The sequence below is a fragment of the Python bivittatus genome, unplaced genomic scaffold (genome assembly GCF_059951505.1).
Source record: "Python bivittatus isolate LINGU-HERP-01145 unplaced genomic scaffold, Pbiv_v1 ctg000700_np1212, whole genome shotgun sequence".
In the NCBI taxonomy this organism is placed as follows: domain Eukaryota; kingdom Metazoa; phylum Chordata; class Lepidosauria; order Squamata; family Pythonidae; genus Python; species Python bivittatus.
The window spans coordinates 59,954,453-59,975,214 of record NW_028277098.1 but is presented as its reverse complement, the minus strand read 5'-3'; the positions used below and the strand labels follow the sequence as shown (position 1 = coordinate 59,975,214).

The 20,762-nt window shown below is 37.4% G+C and overlaps 1 protein-coding gene across 2 annotated transcripts; it reads left to right on the top strand.

The window, feature by feature from the left end:
• Positions 1–3,175: 3,175 nt before the first annotated feature.
• On the top strand, positions 3,176–20,542 carry LOC103062859 (chitotriosidase-1). Of its 2 annotated transcripts, none has more exons than XM_025165538.2 (11): positions 3,176–3,222; positions 5,693–5,722; positions 7,740–7,941; positions 8,521–8,577; positions 11,412–11,577; positions 12,135–12,259; positions 12,474–12,564; positions 14,929–15,111; positions 16,579–16,695; positions 17,613–17,757; positions 20,043–20,542. In XM_025165538.2, exons 1-10 carry the CDS (start codon positions 3,198–3,200, stop codon positions 17,751–17,753), a joined length of 1,137 nt encoding a protein of 378 aa, XP_025021306.1. In that variant the 5' UTR covers positions 3,176–3,197; the 3' UTR covers positions 17,754–17,757; positions 20,043–20,542. The 2 variants fall into 2 exon arrangements, with proteins under 2 accessions (XP_025021306.1, XP_007426463.1); XM_007426401.3 differs by having other exon boundaries at positions 20,040–20,542.
• The last annotated feature ends 220 nt before the right edge of the window (positions 20,543–20,762 follow it).

Here is a 20,762-nt window from a genome sequence, read left to right as displayed (position 1 = left end):
TTCATGCTGTGCATTTTTCTTTAGACATTATTTAGATGCCTTCGCTCAGCCTTTCCATTTTTGTTTTGGAAAAGGTAGCCAAGCTAAAAGGCTTGTGAAACACCTAGGTACAAAAGGTGTGTCATTGTTGATGTTTCTCTAGCTGGTAAATTAAGGAAACTGCTGTGCTGCCTCCACTAAAGGGTAATCCCCAGGGAGATTCCAGTATCTGTCTGTGATTGCAAGTTTGCATCCTGCCAGTAAATCCATATGGAGAAATTCATGTTGATTACTAAAGTCCCAGGGAAAAAAATAGACCATTTGTGAAGTGTGGCTGCCTTTCTGACAAATTAAGAACAACAGTGCACAATTCTGCAGTTTATGTGACATATTTCCATAAAATTATTCTTCATTCTGATGTCTGTGATCTGTGCATGTCCATTTGCATGTGCATATATGAACACAGCACCAGACCCAGTCAGAGGTTGGAGGCCAGAGAGCCATTTAGCCTGAGCATCATGCTCAAAGGAAGTTCAATGTTAGATCACTGTTTTTAAAATGTTCAAATAATTGGGGGGGGGGGGGTCTGTTTGATTATTTGCCCGTGTCTTGATTTCATGCATTATCATATTTCATTTCCTCTGAGTTAGGAGACTCAGAAGCTGGAAGTGGCTTGTGCTGCTAAATCTGAAAAGACCTGCACAGAATGCCTAGCAATTGACTTGCAAGGGTACACTTAAATTTCCACACATTCAAACAGAGCAGGTCCAGTTTCTGTAAAACTAATTTCCCCTTTCTGCAGTCAAGAATGTCCTATCCCTAGGTGCCTTGCTAAGGAGAACCTAGTGGCTACATTGAAAAGGAAAATGTAGAAAAAAATGACCTTGTGTGCATACATAATTATGTGCTTAATTATTTTTCATTCTGCAGCATTCCAACATCAGCCAAAAAAAAAAAAATGGTGTTAGAACATGAATATCAAATGTCATAGTCTATAATTCCATTCTCAGGTATGCTGGCTAAGGATGGGATGCTAAATAATCAAGATTAGTCATTCCCGGGACAGGTTGTCTGAATTTTCTCTTGAAGTACAATTGAAGATTCTGCTTAAGGAATCTGAAATTAATTATAGACCACTATAAAATATAAAGTTCAGATCTAAGATGGCAGAGTGATGGGCATTCTAATGAAGAAGCTTATGTTTCTCTGTGAATGCAAATAATTGCCACATTGTACATTCACACTTCTTGGCATAAAATTGTTTTATTCCAGCCATGCTTATTTCACAGAGCCTCCCTGTGCTCTTTAATATCTGCATGTAAAACAGTGTTGCATACAATTGTATGTTTCTTTACAAACCATTTACAGTGTTGTATGGACTAGATAAATCTTTCAACGATGTTAGTGTTAGGCACTAGCCTTTGTTTATTCATTTACCCAAGTTTAGAGAACCAAATTAACTTGAGACGAGGCTTTTTATCTAACAGATGTTTTATTGGCCAAGAAACATTCTGGATGGCTCATTCAACACCGTGGCAAGGTGTTGAGGAGAACCACACCTTGCAAAGCAAGCAACAAAGATTTTATAGTCATCCACAAATGTAATCAGATTCATATATCCCCTCATGTCTATATAAGGGATTTTTGGGATGGTCCAGGGAGGACTAAAGGTGGATCCTAAAGAGGTGAACCTAAGTTTAACTTTTTCTTCTGGTTACCAAGGAAATAGCCCATGTTGGTCCTTATCTTTTCTTTGTTCCTCTTTGGAATTTCTTCTGGCCTTCTTTGTAACTTCTTTGGAATTTGGTGTCTCTGCCTGCCTGGTACGAATCTAATATATAGCTTACTTGTTCAGTCAGGCATCTGGCTAATTGCTTCTAAAGGAAATGGGGTGGGGGAATGGTGTGCTCTCTTGGAAGGCAATCAGGCATTCAACAAAGAGATAAGGTGGGGGGAAAGAAACGCTGTGCTCTTTACAAAGCAAGTTAATCTTTTGTAAATAAGATAGAGTGCACTGTCACATGCATGCCCACACATTATGAGAGAGTATAAAATTGTGTATCAAAACAATGCCCTTCATTAGCATTGTCTGATAATTCATCCTTTTCCTTATAATCATGTTTATTAGGTAGGCTTTTCTTCACTTCTGCTTAGTAGACAGTCCCTATCCAGCCTATGCACCAGCTATCTTGGTACCAGGTTTTAACAGATGGCTATCCACAGGGTCTAGCCATCTGTCAAAACCCTCCACCAATCACAGCAGTGTTGTGTTTGGCAGATGGTTTACCACCAGGGAAGACATTGAGAAAGGAGCAGGGCAGCAACACCAAAGGATTTAACCTATGACTTGGCTTAATAAGACTTGCACACAACGCGTTAGAATTCTTCCATCTGGCAGCAGACGCTTTAGAGGTAGGACAGAGACTAGTTGAGGAAAGCAAATTCATGCTGCCATAGTTTTCTGATTTTTGCTCTTTAACTCAGCAGTGGGGAAAAGCCCATAGTTTTGAGACTTTTACATTACATTTTCCAGCCTAATAATAGCAAAAAAAAAAAAAAAGTAAACCCTATCAGTATTGATTATTTACCACCTGCAGATCACAAGAACGTATCATTATTAACTGAGGGTGTGTATATATAGATATGTGTACTACACATCCATATGCACATATATACATACATAAGCACTGAATTCCCCATAAGTCAACATTTTTTATGATTTGGATATGACCAATAGCTCATACAAATCTGCTAGATGATAGCACAGTAATCCAGAAAAGACAAAAAGTGTGTTATTTGGATCGATGGCAAGGCCAGCAAACCCAGTGCTCTCTTAAAACATGGTTCATATCTAGAAAGAATAGAAACTGATTTCAGCTGCATTTGCCCCAGTTTCTACTCTTCCTCAATTTGCAGCCCCTGTTTACTTTCCAGTACAGGCATATTCATTCTTCAGTTCCCCTGATCTTTGGCTTTTGGGCATCAAAATTCTTGTATATCCAAGTCAGCTAATATGAGTACTGCTAGTGCCTCTCATAAAGTTGCTGTTCTCATTGTGACTGTCATTTTATTGCAACATTAATGACAAAAGGACAGTCAGGAAATGTTGTTGTAACATCACACTTTGTTAATATTGAGCTGGTATATATATACCACACATGGGTAAACAAAAAGATCTGGCTCTTTGCAAATAGAACTGGACATCATCTGCACTCAGCATGGGTCGAGCATTTATTTGGACAGGTAATCTTAGATTCAATAGCATGTCTGTATGTTGGATGTTGACACTGTGCTGCTTTACAAAATTTCATTCACTTATTTATGTTCTTATGCAATATACTTTTTCTGTATGAAATTCATAGGAAAATACATTAATTTACTCCAAATAATTATTTCTACCACAAAGGCCACATTTTAACAGGTGTGTGCTTTCAAGTCTCTTTCTATCAGTAGAAGTACAGATGCACAGGAAACACACAACTTCAGTATCTTTAATAGGGAACTGAAGTAGAACTCTAAAAATGGTGTTTTGAAATTCTTTATCTTATTTGTGTATAATGAACTTGTAGGGTTATTTCAAGGGGGAATGAATGACATTAATGGACAAACTTTCAAGGGGGAAAATTCTCTAACATTTCTGCGTTGGGGTTCACCATTAGCAATGGTGGTGGCATAGCTTTTTAGGATTGTTTTACATTTTTTATCCACCTTTATTATTTTTTTTATAAATAACTCAAGGCAGTGAACATACCTAATATTCCTTCCTCCTTCTGTTTTCCCGTGAGGTGAGTTGAGCTGAGAAAAAGTGACTGGCTCAAAGTCACCCAGATGGCTTTCATGTCTAAGGTGGGAAACTCACAGTTTCCTGCTTTCTAGCCTGCTGCTTTAACCACTAGACCAAACTGGCTCTCTTTCTTTCTTTACTCTTTTTACTTTCTTTTTTTACTCTACTCTAAGTAGGCCAATCTACACAACTCTATCTTGCAGGGTTCTAATGATGAAGCTTCCATAGAACATAAAAGTATGGGCAAAAAGATATTTGTACTACTCTTTCACCTTCCTGGCCCAGGAGCTATAGGATTATACCAAAGGATCTTTGGTACAATCAGTGCACTTTGGGATGTCTATAAATCAGTATGGGAGATTGTAGGGAGTCTGGGAAAGGAATGGAAGAGAATAAAGAGATCAAGAGATAGTGGGTGAGTCAGTTGACAGCTTATCTTGTAAACAGCAACTTAGCCCAGATGGAGAAGAATCTGGGAAGAAGCATTCAAAGAGATTTGGCCTTAATTAACTCAGTATAAACAAGGTTGGGAAATTCCTGTAGCAGTTTCCAACATTCTGTATTTATCCCAGACTAGCATTAAAATTACCTTAGTGAAATCTCTGTAGTTTTTGCTTCCTTGATCTTGCCCAGCTCTACTGGGCTTGACAATCAAGTTCTCATCCAGGCTTGGCATAGATGGCATCAAGGAGTTTAGGTTTTAAGTAGCTGTGATGTGGATTGGTAATAGCCATTACTCTATATGAGAGATTCTAAATTAGGCAAGATAGATTAGAGGATCTGAACTGATGTGCAGAGGCCAAGAATGCACCTCTTTCACCAGTCAGGCTCCCCTCCCTACCTTCCTCCTCCCCCAGGGCAAAGGAATCCATAGCATTCAAATCAGTCTCAGCCCTGTCAACGAACAATAATTTGTTCTTTTTCCGTAACATCTTTTCAACAAAATCTATCCATAATGGCAGACACTCTTAACATTAACTTCTGAATCCATTGCTCTGTTAGAATTATTTCCTACCAGTTCGTTTCTGAGCCGGGATCAAAGAGAGTTGCATGAAATTAAGTTCTTTATTCTTTACCCAAGAGCAAAAGCAATAACAGCAAGCTGACTCCCTCCTTTGGCACAATATATACATTTCATTCAAACTTGAAGAAGGAAACAGGGTACAGAAATCCTTAATGAAAACCTAAATGCCTCAGTACTAAATATAAGTATATATATATATGTGTGTGTGTGTGTGTAAATACTAAATATGAAATATATGTGTATGTAATTATATAAAATCTTCTATCAACTCACAAATATCCTTCAATACATCCAATGTTAAATACACCAAACACTAATACTCCATTCTGTATTAGTAAGTCAAATTTAAGTGTCCTTCTCCTTCATCATTACACAAAGCACTCCTTTCTCTTAGTTTCATCTATTTTTCTTGCATTCAGTTCATTCATTAATTCATCTCCTTTATCATTTGCTCATTATACTTTTCAATTGTCCCTATGCCAAGGCTATCACTGGATGGGCCCATAAGTATTGACCTCTGCTGCCCAACACATTGAGGCATTCATATAATGCAGTAAGAGAAGGAAAGAGTAAACTAAGTTACCAGCTTTAGTCATACTTGTGTCACATGTACTATGTACTGCTAATGGTAAGTACAGCTCAGTTCTGACACATCTTGGCCACAATTATAACCAAGCACATATTCTGTGCAAACTAACTTCTCTAATCTACAGACTACCTTGTAGGACTAACATACAGTTGCCTGTATCCCACCAAAGCAGATACTAGCAGTTTACTGGCACGCTCAAAGTAAAATATAATAAAAGCAATGATAATTAAATATTGATCATGTTATACATCATCCTTTTAGATTCAAAGAGGCTATATACTTAGCTAATTTGTCTTCTATTTTCCTTTTATTCTAGGTTTAGCTGTCTTGCTGTTCCTTCACTGCAGTAAGTCAAAGCAATCATACCATCTTATTTCCTAATAAAACATGAGAAAACAGGACAGATTAAAGCTCAATTTATTGGGCTCTAATAAAATATTTCATAGAGGAATCAGCAGTGGAAAGAGCATGAAGACTGCTGATACCTTTCATGGGCCCACTGTTTGATACCCCAAGCAGCATGAGGAGTTAGATCTAGACATTCCCCAACCACTGCAGCAACATGAGCAGGACTCATTGACAAGTGACACTTTACTCAGGACTCCCTCAAACTTGGAGGCAGGTGTATAAGAGGAAAGGTAGACAGGGGAAGGCCCAACAGAAGCTGTTTCTAAAATCAAAGAAATAATAAGCAACAAAGAACACATTCTGGCAGATGGAACTATCTCTTCAGGAACATATTCTGAACAAAGAACTTTGCATAGTTCAACTTCATTAAGAAGTAATTTATTGGAAGTTCTGCTATTCCGCCATTACCTATTTGTGTTTCTCCATGGTGGCATCCCTCATGGGAGCAGCCAATCTTGATATATTTTAGACACTTGCTAAAGACCCATCTTTTTGTCAGCTAGATCTTTTTTTATGAGTAGTATATATAAATGAATATGTGCATTTTAACAAATGCTTTGGATAAGTTTATTAGTCTTAAAATATGTAAGTGCTTTATACCATTATATTTTGTTGTACTGTTATTTAATGATGTTGTTATTCAATCAACACACCAAAATGTTCTTTATACAGTGGAAGTGATATCAAAAGTAAATAAATAAATAGGACCCTGATGATGCTGTACCCCATGCCGGTAAATAACCTCACCCAGTGGCTTCATGTTGTGTCTTTTATTCAAACTGGCCTAAAAACTTAACCGTACCTCTTTTAAGAACTACTCACAATAAAACAGATGCTGATCTTATTCTCCCCCTTCTAGCAGATATTTCAGAATGGAACTCCAGGAGCTCCATTGTCAGAGTCTGCACACTCATTCCCAAAGTTCAGTAAATCCGCTGGAGTCTAAATAGTTCCATCAAAGATTTCTTTATTGGGAGAAATGCACAGCAGCTATAGTTTGTTGAGTCTAATTCTACAAAGCAAAACCTTCCCTTTTAAGCCCAATTCCCCCCCCCCCTCTTCTCCTTTCTTTTCCCGCTTGAAATTCTTTGCGCCTCACTCCGGCTGGCTCTCACAGTGCTTGACCTTGTAGACGCCTCTGTAGGGATAACAACACCTGGCATCTTCTCCCCCCCTTACTCCTAACTACAATGGCAGGTCAAGCAAGCGGCCTGCAATTAACATTTTTACCATTAACCATTTAATATGCAACGCTATACTAAGTTAAAAGCAAGTAAGGTTTGTACCTTGCGTAGATCCTGACATCCATATTCTGCTTTATTACCGTTGCTATTCACCATGTTTAGAATCTTAGATAATTCTTGAGTAGAATTTTTAAATTGTTATTTTGTGATTTTACAGTTTAGATAACAGACAATGAGATATAGATAGATAGATAGATAGATAGATAGATAGATAGATAGATAGATAGATAGATAGATTCATTTATATCTATCTTACTAATTATCCCTTAAGTAGCTTAAAATGCTAGTCACTACTGCATTAAAATGTAAGTATTTTAGTAATTTGCTGAATAATTTTAGTAATCTAGCAAATTACCTCTATATATTTTAGGGGATTGGGATATCTTTAATGCCTTATTATATTTTTTTAAATCCTAATTGTTTTAAACTTGTATTTAATTTTGGTCACTGATTATGATAATAAAACTACAAAACCAACATTTCTTAATTTGGTTTCTTCCATATAGGTTGGAATATAACTCTTATAATTCCCAGACAACACTGACCATGTTGGTTGGGATTTTAGGGAGTTGTCATTCAATATATCTGGATTTTGCTAGTTTGGGAATAAGTCATTAAACAGATAAAGCAAGGGAAGTATCTTATTTTCTTGGGAAAAGTGATTAGGTGAACAGACCAAGATGTCTTTCACATACAGTCTCATTTCCACAGGTTCTGCTTTCAAACTGGTTTGCTATTTCACCAACTGGGCTCAGTACAGGCAAGATAAAGGGAAATTCTTGCCTAAAGACATTGATCCCAAACTGTGCACTCATCTCATTTATGCATTTGCGGGAATGAAAGACAACAAGATCACAACAGCAGAGTGGAATGATGAACAGCTCTACAAGGATTTCAATAACCTCAAAAAAACGTATGGAGTGGGGTGGGGAGAAAAGGGATCTTGCTAGAAATTCCTAGAACTGGGATCTTGGATTATGGGATAATAGAAGGAAGTATATAAAAATTCTACATAGGGAGCTGCAAGGGAGCTGAAGAGGAAATGTAATCAAGTCAACCGCTTGATATAATGCAGTTGTATTCATATAGGATCATCTTTTTTTTTAATTTAAAATTTCTCATACTAAAGATGAAAAATAGAAATATAGAACAGTGGAATTGTAGGCAAGGTGCTTGTTCAAAAGATTACAATCCCCCAAGAGTTTTCAGTAGAGAATGCAATGCAGGAAGTGAATATAGTTCTGTCCCCATTCTCTTTCAGCCCCAAGGATTGAACTAGAAAAAAAAATCGTGTTTGTTTTTTAATTACTTTTGTATGCATTGATGCAGCTGGGAAAAACCGCAAGAAGCCTATTTTATGTACATTGTAATGCACCAAGCTGGATCAGGCCCAATGACATTTTCTAAGCATGAAAAAAATATGTGTGTAAGATCAGATAGTTAAGAAAAGAAACTGAATTCTATTAACTGAATTTCTTCTTCTCTCATTTAGGAATCCAGGTCTGAATACACTTTTAGCTATTGGTGGATGGACTTTTGGTAGTACAAAGTAAGACTTGGGTAAACATTTCTATAAGAGGAGTTTTCTCATAAATATGCAGCACATGTGTTTCCTCTGATAATAATTTAACTACAAGTAGGAGACTTTTCTCCAATTCCTAGATCTTGGCTTTTTGTTAATTAAAGCTAAGTTCTAAACTTTATGGATGTAGATATTTTTTAAATAGGGTAGCAATGCTATAAGGTAAGGAAGAAAGAATATTGTCAACAGATTAGGATCATCAGTTCTTTGTCATTCTGAGAGACCAACAGTTTCAGAAGAAATTAAGGGCAGTTAAGACTGAAAATGAAGTATCAGTAAATAGGTGTATTAGGATAAGAGCTTCCATCTCAGCATATAAGCTTAATGTTAACATTACTACTAAAAACAGTACCCATGGATATACTTCAAATCCATCTAGCAAATGTATTAAAATATATAATAAATAAATGAAACATGTTAAAATGGAACATTACATCTGAAACAAAAGATACGGGAGACAATTTAGAGCACAGGTAGATGTTATGGAAATAAATCCCACAAAGGAAGAGACTGAACTCTGGTGTTTCTTCTGAGGTACGAAACAATGAAAAGCGATGGGATCATGTATGTGACCTTGTCACTGTTACAAGCCCAATTACAGTTCAGTTCTTCATTGAAGAATTGGGAGCCTCCTGATGGATGGAATCTAGTGCTACCAAAAACTAACAAACAAACAAAAAAGCATCATAAAATTATCCTGTCCATTCCCAATTAATACATTTTATTGTGAAAAAAGGGCAGATGTGCAGGGAAGCCTAGGAAACCTGAATCCCCCCCATTCGATAAATGAGGTAGCAGGAGAACATGGTAAAACTTTTGCCTGGAAAGATTCTTTGCAGGTTAGCAGATGAAATATTATACGCACATCTATTTTGTTTGGACATTTGAGACATTTCCTGGACTAAATGTGTGATTTTATAACGAATAGTTGTGTCCTTTCAACCATGTTCTCAAGATTTTTATTCATATTAAAAACAAAACAAAAAAAAACAGATAGAAGAATCCCATTCTTCTTTAGAGATTATTTGTGCATATATAAAATACAGTACCCACATTTTTTTTTCATTTGTGCATAATCAAGTATACCATCCTTCCCTAACCTGGGGCCTTCTAAATAAGTTGGAAATATCACTCCAAGAATTCTTAAGGCACTTCCAGACAGTCCAATTTGCATTCTTCCAAATCCTCAAAATTGTTTTGAAGCCAGCTGTGCAATCATCTTAACTTTCGCCTACCTCTGGGCACTTAGAGAATCCCAGGAACACTATAAACCAATCAGTTCTCCTTCAAGCTGACCAACAAAATTATTGTTATTATTGTTGCTGTTATTTGATCAGTCCCCACCCCCTGCAACTCTGGGATAGCAAAACTTTCCAATTCTCCACTCCATGCTGAAAAATAAATTTTAAAAATGCTAGCACCTCTCCATTTGTATCGGTATGAAGGAAGGTTATGGGAAATTACCATATATGATGGACAGTGTTTTGCAAAAACTGAAACATCCAAATCTCTTTGACTCTATTATTTCATTGTAATGAACAGTCTCTGAAAGTGAGTATCAGAGTATTGGCAGTTTAGCACTTGGGGATCTCTCCCAATATCTTTAACCATAATAGCAGACAGCTGTAGTGGGGAAAGGAAGAGACAAAAGCATCATTCACACTTCAAGAAAAGCTTGCTGAATTCCCATATTAATGTTAAAGCTGGCTTGAAGCAGAAAACAGGAGATGGAGTAGGGGAGGAGTTCCCAGCAGTAAAAACACAAACTACGCACAAGTTCCCTTCACTCACAAAATTGCAGAAATAACTCCAGCTCATTCAGGTTTCAAATAAATTGGCATAGAAGCAAAAAAAAAAAAAAAAGCCAATCAAGTGGAGCCAATATATGCAATTACAGTCCAAAATTAGCCTCAAGCTGCCTCACACTCCTTTTATGGAGGTACCTCATTCAGTTCCCATGGGAAGCTAAAACAAAAACCCATCTGAAGTGCACCATGTTGGGAGAGGTTGAGATACACATCTGCAAAGAAATAATAAATGTGGCTGTAGATGGGCAAAACTAGCAATATGTTTTAGATGATGTAATGGGCAAGGAACTTGATAGGGTTAATTGGCCCAAAGAGATGCTAGAAGTTCTAAAACCTTATATTTAGATAACTACTGTAAATATATCAGGGCCCTCAGCTAGATCTATGGAGGGAATCGTGTTCATTATGCTATGATGAACAATGCCTAAGTAGCAACTGCCAAAACAGGATTTATTCTTGGGATGCTCTTGCTGTGGCCCTCTTTGAGGGTCCTATTTTATTGTTGCAATGTCCTCCATTTTTTATTGTACACTGGTTTGTGATTATTTCATATAATGCTGATGATAAAAATGGCTACGCACGATGGAAAATACGTAATTGGAATAAGGAAAGATGCATAAGACTGGCTACTGTACATATTTAATCATGTAGTAATATAGTATACATGTTTCAAAACTGGTTTAAAAAATACTGAGTAATGTTTGGAACTAAAACTTAAAAAACAGAATCAAGCTGAAGGAAGATCTGGATAGGGAATATATTATTTGGGATAAAGTATCATTGCAAGTCAGACTAAGATAGAACTTTAGACGATATTAACGATGTCTTCCCCATCTGAAGACTAATACAACAGGTTAATTCCTATGGAAAGTGTGCTCTATATTCTGTAGTTTTGGTACTGATATTGGATGGAAGCACATCTGATACAGGTATCATACAAGGTCAATTGGCATCTTGTTTGTTCGATGTCCTCATATGTCACTTCTTTGCTAGGTTCTCTGCAATGGTAGCTACTGCTCCCAACCGCCAGACGTTTATTTCTTCTGTGGTTTCATTCCTCCAAACACATGACTTCGATGGCTTAGACCTAGATTGGGAATATCCTGGTGCCAGAGGCAGCCCTGCAGAGGATAAACAACGTTTCACCTTGTTAGTTCAGGTACAGGAAAACCTTAAGTTGATCACAACATGCAAACCACAGGTTAAAGTTTCTTGTTGCAGCATTATTTTGCACTAGCAAATTCTATGTGTGATACTCTGTGTTAGTGAATCAAAGCATCAGGGAGTATCCCCAAAGTTGTACAGAATGAATGCTGTTTTATTAGTTACTTTATTATTAGAATCAAGTAATGACAGTTGATTTGATATGCAGTCACTAGATTCCAAAATGTAATATAGGGACACATTTTTTTATCAGAAGCCAAGATGTGCATCATTATGTGATGTGTTACCCTCTAATAAGCATAGCAAGTAAGCAATATGTAATAGGTAACTAGAAATCTCTTTAATAAAAATATAATTCTAACAACAAGTATCCTGGATTTTCAGTTACTTTGGAGACAAAACTGATTGAATCAGTATCACTATCTGTTCATTCAATCACCTGTATCTTTTTGAGTAACCTCTTCTACATTTTTATATTTTATATTTTATTTTATAAAGGATGACAGGAGCAAAACTCATGTTGTTGTCTGCTTGTCCAACTTTTTGTCTTAGGAAATGATGCAAGAATTTAAAGCAGAAGCCCAGAGGACAGGAAAGAAAAGACTCTTGCTTAGTGCTGCTGTTGCAGCTGCGAAGGAAACTATTGACAAAGCCTACGAAGTGGACAAGATCTCAGAGTGACTATATGCTGGAAAAATTATTAACTAAAATGAGAAAATTACCATAAGTGACTAAAGCAAGCATGTTCACATTAATTAATTTGATCCGTTAGCTCCAACTTTGTAAGCTGACAATTCTTATGCCTCAGTTGTGAAACTTCATGCTTTGTGGAGCCATTCAAATTATATTAAAAATGGAATTCACACATATATTTTCTGACTTTCCTTGTAGATCTCTGGATTTTATCAACCTCATGGCATATGATTTTCATGGAGCCTCAGAAGGAGTCACAGGACACGTCAGCCCCCTGTTCCCTGACACTGTATGTGATAAACACCTTTTCATCCAAAAGAGACTCTTTACATTTAGATTTAGAGAACTGATCAAAAGTAATTACTGTACCTATTTAACACATATTACGTTACATTTAGAAAACAGTTATATAAAAAGAGAGATTGAGAATCAGCATGCTGGTTTTAAAACATTTTATCCAACACTTTCCCTTTTATTGTTTTCATGCCTGTGCACTTGAAAAATTGTATCTTGGTTCTCTACACAGTGACTCTCAACAATTTCTAGTTCCTTCAGATTCCTAGTAAAAAGTTCTGTGAGAGGTGCTTTTCTTAATAACTATCGCTCTATTTCTTTTATAAGAGTCAAGCTAACTGATTTTGCTAGGATGTTTGCAGATTTCTAAATGGGCATGAATGCTGCTAAAGTATCAGCAAAGATTGCTAATTCAGACGTACCAGCAGGAAAGGTGTGTTAGAAAAAACACAATATAAATCTAATGTGGCAGATATTTAAACTGAATGCATTAAAGATCCTAGGGCTGTGCACACTTCAAAAATGATTAGGAAGAAGTGCTCTGGACCTCATGCAAATGTAAGCACAACACCTCTCTGCTATTCATTGAGGCAGCCCCTCCTCTCTTTTCAAGCTTCTGCATGAGGTGAAGGTCTCTGCATTAAGTAGTCCAATTGTAGTCATGCCAAGTAACTTCCAAATTATTTTCAAAATGTACTCAGCTCTACTAGATACATTTGTACATGAGTCCAAAATATTGAGTATTGTTCATAAATCATACCTCTTAGAATTAGAATTATCTAGACTATTCTCTAGGCAATTAAGGAATATATTCCTTACAAAAGCAGATTATTTTTGTTCAGAGAAAAATTCTGAATTCATAAAAATATAGTTCAGTGTCAGATAGGAAAACATAGATTTCAAAATAATGTAATAATCTTTAATACTATACCATCTTAGGATATATATCTGTCTGTTAAAAAGTTTGTACTTTGCCTATGCAGGTAGTCCTCACTCGAACAACCACAATTGGGACCGGAATCTTGATTGTTGAGTGAAGTAGTCATTAAGCGAGATGCCCATGTGACTGCTTCACTCAACAACCGCAATCTGGGCACTCCCGGTTGCAGTTGTTAAGCAATCTCCTGGGTTGTTAAGCAGACAGAGTGAAAGAACTGCCTGCTGACGGATTTCAGCTCCACGCAGAAGTCCTTCTGGCAGGCAGCTCTTTGAGAGTGAAAGGGCTGCCTGCTGGATGGTTTCCGCGCCAAACATAGCTGAAATCCTCCTGGCCGGCAGCCCTTTCGCTCTCAAATGTTCCTGCAGCCCGCCAAAGGGTTTCCCCTTCCCTCCATGCACAGAGCAGAAGAGCTGCCTGCTGAAGGATTTCAGCTCCGCACAAAGCTGAAATCCTCCCAGCAGGCAGCCTTTTTGCTCTCAAACATTCCTGCAGCCCACAGAAGGATTTCAGCTTCCCTCCGTCCCCTCCGCTTGCAACCTTCTGGGGAAGCTGGCAGAGAAGCCTGCAAATGCTATCACACGATCGCAGGGTGCTTGGCAACTGGTCATAAATGCGAGCTGGTTGCCAAGCACCCGAAATGCGGCCACGTGATCATGGAGGGGGGCAGTGCAACATTTTACGATGGCCAGAAGTGATGGGCCGTAAAGCACTCTTTCCGAAGCCATTGTAGCTTTGAACCATCATTAAACGAACAGTTGCTAAGCAAGGATTGCCTGTACATTATTCTCAGTAATAATGTGGGCAAAATATAATTTCAGAATACCATATTATTTTCCTAGTATCTATAACTTTAGCATTTGTAAACAGAGATAGGATATTATATCAAGGTGTTAACCTTTCTCCTAAAGCAATACTATTTGTTTTCTGCACATTCCAGATAATTATAACAATGAGTGAGATCCAAAGAGTTTGAATGATAATAGAGTTTTTCTTACCAGTTCCTTTCCATTATCATTCCTTGCATTTCCTAGAAAGCTGCTGCATAAATTCATGAGTTCAAATCAATACATGTTATTTGTAGCCCTCCAGATGTTTCTGAACTACAACTTCCTCACAATTGGCAATACTGATTGAGACAACTTGAACTGCAGCTCAAAACATGTGGAAGCCCAGGGGTTGCCCAACTATGTTAAAGGGATAAATTTTTCCACAGCATGAAGTGAAAGGCTACAGCTGGAAAGGAAAATTGGCAGTCTGAATGTCTCAAAATGGAAGCATTTTCCCTGCTATATGAAACTGTATCTTCACCAATATATTTTTGTTAGGACTGTAGCATAACTGTTTGGTCCATAAAAGGGTATAGCATCAAAACCAGACAAAATTGATTGAAATCATGCTTATTCATTTATTGCACTAAAGGACAATGCTGTGAAGTACTGGAAGAGCAAGGGAGCGCCATCTAAAAAGATCATTCTGGGAATTCCTGCCTACGGACGATCCTTTACCCTTTCTACTTCACAGAATGGAGTGAATGCTCCAGCCTCAGGGCCTGGGACAGCTGGTATTTACACAAAAGAAAACGGATTTTTGGCTTATTATGAGGTAAGGAAAAGATATATGGTTATGCCTTTTTCACTTCTCCATGCAAGGATAAATTCCAAGAAGTCCAACACTTCTCCATGTTTGGCTCCCTTTGGTAGATACTGCAGGGAATGTATTGGTGCAATATGTGTGTACATTTATAAATATACAAATTGATATAGGTGAAAAGACAATTTTAAAATATCAATATACTCATTGCTTCCAAAACAGATCTCGAGAATGAAGCATCTTGGGTGTCATCAGTGGATAGAGTTCAAAGGATGATGTAGATCTGACTATTCCTCTCCCTCCCTACCTCTCTGCCCCCCTCGAAAAAACTTACAATCAGCCCCTTCAGTCCTTTGGGCAGATCAACAAAGTCCTAGATTACAACTTCCTTATTGTGGGGTTGCAAGGAGAGTGCCTTCTTCTCTTAACATTCTTTTTTCTATTGCAAACATCACATTTTAATAGATATAAGGGGTGAAATCAGGCAGACAGGAATCAACCATTCTCAGTCCAGACAGAACCATTATATAAATGAAGAATAGGCATCTCTGAGTTTCAAGACCAGGAAAGAACAGCCAAAAGTCCATTTAGTCAAAAGGGTGGGAAGAAAAGGCCTTAGATTTAAACCTGGGGTGCCTAACATTTGCGTGTGTGTGTGTGTGTGTGTGTGTGAGAGAGAGAGAGAGAGAGAGAGAGAGAGAGAAAGAGAGAATTTGTGTGTATGTGTGTATGTATATATGTGTGTGTGTATGTTTGTGTAGTTTTGTGTGTGTAGAGAGAGAAAGAGAGAGCTTCTAAACTACAACTACATCACAAAATACTGAGCTAATGAGACCTTGAGTCTATGGGAATTGGGTGTGCGCGACGGGAGATAAGTTCTGGATTCCCGGAAAATGACCAAAAAGGAGCTGCAAAGATGTATGCAGTTGGAAGACTGAAGGTGGGCTAGCTGATGGGAAGACCAGTAGCACATTGTTGGGAAGATGCATGTGTGGAGATCTGATGAAAAATTTTATAAATGCCCCAAATGGCAGATGCAGTAAAAACCATGGATGCATAAAATCCATTACCACAGATAACAAGGTCTCTTTACCAACCACAGATAACAAGACTGTAGACAATTAGGTTCCCCTGTCTATGTCTTTCTTCTGGCCTGCAGTAAAGCAACTACTTTAGTGGAGTCTGTGAAGCTTCTGCTGTTACTGAATGTACTACACCTGATCTTAGCCAAAAGCCTTCCTGTTACCATTATCAAGATCCTTGCCTGCAACAATTACGCAGTTTCAGCCATCTCTTTCCATTGCCAATTTTCTGACCTCTTTTGCTGTTCCCTCTCCCCTGCAATTTATCTGAAAAGTTTCTACTGAAAACTTTGGCCAAGTACTAAAGATGCATCCTTGGAATATCCTGGGTTATTCATACTCCTTTGCCAAGCCAAAATACATCTGTCTCAGGTCACATACATATGCTTTGTTTCAGATCTGTGTCTTTAAAAATGGTGCTACCACAGTAGTGATTGAAGATCAGAAGGTTCCATATTCCTTCAAAGGAAACCAATGGGTAGGATATGATCATGTCAAGAGCGTTACAAATAAGGTAAGGACTATATATTTTAATTTAATGCTCATTTATTCTTCTAGCACAGCTCAGCAACCTCTATGTTCATAAATCACAAGATGGTAGCAACATAGACTGCTTAAGGGTCCTTTTTATGTGAAAGGCATTTTTGCAGAATTTACAATAATCCTGGTTTTCACTAAGCATATATGCAGTGGAAACCTATGGTTAATCATGTTTTCCTCAGGCATATAACCCTGTAATCATGCAGAGCCAGCTTGAGACATTTTGGCGCCCTAGGCAAAGTCTGGTGTCCCTTATGTAAAGAGGCGCACTCTTGTTCCCTTTTTCCTTCGAGTTTTTGAGCTTCACATTTACAATTTTCAGCCCTGGACAGTTTATCTCTTTTGGGGGGCATTTTTACCCTTTATTCTGAATCACAGTAAATAATTTTAATGGCATCAGCACCCATTGTTGTCATATAGCAACAATTCTGTGAAATTATATTTAACCCTTGAGTGGGTGTACTGGCACATGGGTATAACTTTGATTAGCTGATATCACGTGACTTATTCGTACCTTACTATCAGAACTTGGTCTTGCTTTAGTAATATTATTAGCTTCCTGAGGTCCATAGGTGTAATAATAATTTCTTTTTCATGACTTGCAGTGTCTGGTTAGTATGCTATTTATTACTGCTTGACCAACTTTGTGGGCATTTTCAAAAAGTGTAGAAGGAAAAAGTTCTAAAGCACCAAGGAAAGATGGTTAGATTTTATACTTATATTGTATATTTCAGAAGTCTTTTCAATTTTGGTGTGCCCTAGGCAAGTGCTTAGGTTGCCAGGCCTAGAACCCACCCTGAACCATGGCAAATCATGACAGTTGAAACTGTTGAACCACATGATTTATATTTGAGTTCAAGCATTTGAATTCCTGTTTTCTGTTTCATTCAGGTCCAGTATCTGAAGAAAGAAAACCTGGGAGGTGGTATGGTGTGGGCCTTAGATCTAGATGACTTCAGTGGTTCCTTTTGTAATGAAGGAAGATACCCACTTCTTAACACTCTGAAAAACCAGATGGGCTCTACCAGTTAATCAGGTAATATTGTACTTTTTTTCTTTAAAATCATATCTTAACCACAAGGCCAGTAGGCATTTACCCAACCCCCTTATTCTACTGGTATTTCCCATTATATAGCAATGTCAAGTTATGTGAACTTTCAACACTTCTGTAAAAGGGGAAGCATTTTCTTTAGCATAACATTCAAGATCTTTTTCCCAATACAAACATCTATAGCCATCTTCAATAGTAAACCTGACTAGTAAGTATTTATTATCTTGTCCTCCGATAGGTTAACTATGTGCTGTGCAAAAAAAAGTACATCTTTTGACTCTTGAATCTTATACCATTCAGCTTCATTGGATGACTCACGAGTCTAGTACTGGAAAGAAAGAAAAAAACTCTCCCTGTTTACTTTGTCAACATCACAGACATAGGTTGAGTCTGTGAGATTTTGCTCTCCTCTAGTGGAGATATTTAAATAATCAGTCCTAAACAATGTTTACTCAAAAGTGAGACTTGTTATGTTTTGTTCATTAGACTTGTGCAAATTGGCCACGATAAACCTTAACAAGGCACTCAATCCCATGGAGACAAGTAACTCCTCCTTTACAAGGAGTCAACAAGGAGACAATCTGCCTTGATACAGAAGTGGGGGCCTTCTGTACATGCACCTGCATGCACAGAAGCTCCTGTTTTACTGAGGAAAGCAAACAGGCACAACCTCCTTGTATCACTGATTAGAAGTGGGGTGCTGAGAGGGGGAAAGCATAGAAAAACATTTCCCTTTCCACTCGGGATCATTGTCCCCATTGGGCACAATCAGCTCAAAAGGCAACAATACACAATACAATGATTGCATGTTCTGTTGAGAGGACATTCATAGCCAGGTGCATGCAACATTTGTCAGCGCAGCACGAACAGGCGAGAAAAGGCTGCCAGCTGGCCAAACGCTATTGCCCAAGTTATTCAAAGAACAGATGAACAAGTTTTGTTTTTTTAATATAATGGGCAAGTTTTTGGGAAAAAATAGACTGTAGTAGACTTTACCACAGAGACATATGTAATCATATCCAAAGAATTACATTAACATGAATTATGTATTAGAATATAAGTAATCAAGGATTGATTATACATTGATTTCCCTGAGTTTACTAAGATAGTGCTATATAACATTTTCAGTTAAAACATTGGGACATACAGTTTTTGCACAGACATATTCTTGGTAATCAAAACACATTATGTCTGAAATGTTCATGCAATTGCAGTGGTTGAAGTTATATTAATGTTTGAGGGAATACCCACCCATATTTAACATGTACTGCATATAAAAGATTCTAGAGCAAGATTTGAGTTTAAAGGATCCTATTTCATTGCAAAGGATTGGCAAGGATGAATAATACGGTATGTTAGGGTTCTACTATGTCCTCCCATTTTGATTTTTGAGATGAATATACTTTGAGGGAACATAAATATTTCTAAAATGCCACTTTAACCATACTACCATTATGTAAAGATTTTACTGTTACTGTTTCCCTTTTTCCTTTATTGCTGCTTTGGTAGCAAATCAGATTTAGCCACATGCTATTGCCAATGAGAACAAATAAATCCAGCCAGGTTGATAGAAACATTTCCTGAATAGGCAAATATTTTCCTTCATCTTTACAACTCTCTCTCTCAAAAAAAAATCTCCAAAGTGCTGAAAGAAATCCCCTTTTCAATTCAGTTTTACTTTAGGTCTATCCAGGTTCATTATGCCCTAAATCCATTTGTTGGGTTTAATCCATAAAACCAAATTTAGAACAACTGTTAAATGATATTTGCCCTCTTAAGGCACAATAAGTGGGTTGAACAATAGGTTACAACTGTGTTATATTATATGGAAATTAATGGCTAGATGAGGCAAATTTTCTTGCAGATAAATATTCTACACTAAGAGATAGAAAACACTTCTTGTTATTATGGTCACCCGCTCCAAAAGACTCTGAGCAGTTTACAACAGCAGAATATACAATTTAAAAAGTTAAAACCATGATAACAAAACATAACAGCCCAAACTAAAAAGCAGCCATGACAATCAAAAACATGAGAGAGGCCCCAAAACAAACCCAGGTCTTAATGGCCTTCAGAACCCCAGCAGATCGGGTGCCATATGTATGTCTGGGGGGATGCTGTTGCAGAGGGTGGGGGCAGCAACAGAGAAAGCATTTTATTATAAGCTGTAAGCCACCCAGAGTCTTTAGATGGGGGCTGGAAATAAAGTTGAGAGAGAGAGTTATAGCTTGAATATTGCAAAACTAATTATATTCTTTCAATTTCAGCAGCATTCCTGAAGATGAAATGTCAGATCTAGGTCCAACACAACCTGCTTCACCAGCAGCAAACCACTTCTGTCTTTGACAAGGCTAAAAGGATCTATAGTATACTGAAGATACTGAAAAGTACTATTTCTGGTCCAACAAGTACCATTTCCATATGCTGTGCCCAGTAAGGCTAATATTTGACAATCAGTGCAGATGTTGTAACTATTTTCATTGAAGCACTTGGTCCCCACCAGTCCCAAAGATAGGCATATTCCATAACTAGCAGTGTATTGTCTCTAAATTAAACTATCCATTCTTTCCAATGTATTCATCAACCCATTTCTCTAACCTGTAATAAATGCATATTATCCTTTGATTCTTTATTCCAGTGTGTAAACAACCAAGATGTTTTTACTTCATAGTAATTTTCAGAGAACAATATGTGTTATCGCTTACTCTAGACTCTGTCTTTATTTTGTAATATTCTTTTGCTAAAGTGGATCATAAATAAACTAATTTCATTCATGGCAATTATATGTTTCTTTGTATCCTTACAGATTACAGCATTAGCAAGTTACACTAAACAATAATGGCCTCTGTAGTTGAGTCCATCCACTTGCTGCTGGTTTTCCTCTTCTCTTTCCTTCCACCTTCCCCAGCATTAAAGACTTCTTTAGAGAGCTATGTCTTTGCATAATGTGTCCAAGGTAGGATAATTTGATATACCGATATACAAGATTC

Coding starts and splice junctions, on each gene's coding strand:
- LOC103062859 (XM_025165538.2), top strand. CDS start 3,198: ATGGGTCGAGCATTTATTTGGACAG. Junction 3,223..5,692: donor TCGAGCATTTATTTGGACAG/GTAATCTTAGAT, acceptor CTTTTATTCTAG/GTTTAGCTGTCTTGCTGTTC. Junction 15,112..16,578: donor GATTTTTGGCTTATTATGAG/GTAAGGAAAAGA, acceptor GCTTTGTTTCAG/ATCTGTGTCTTTAAAAATGG.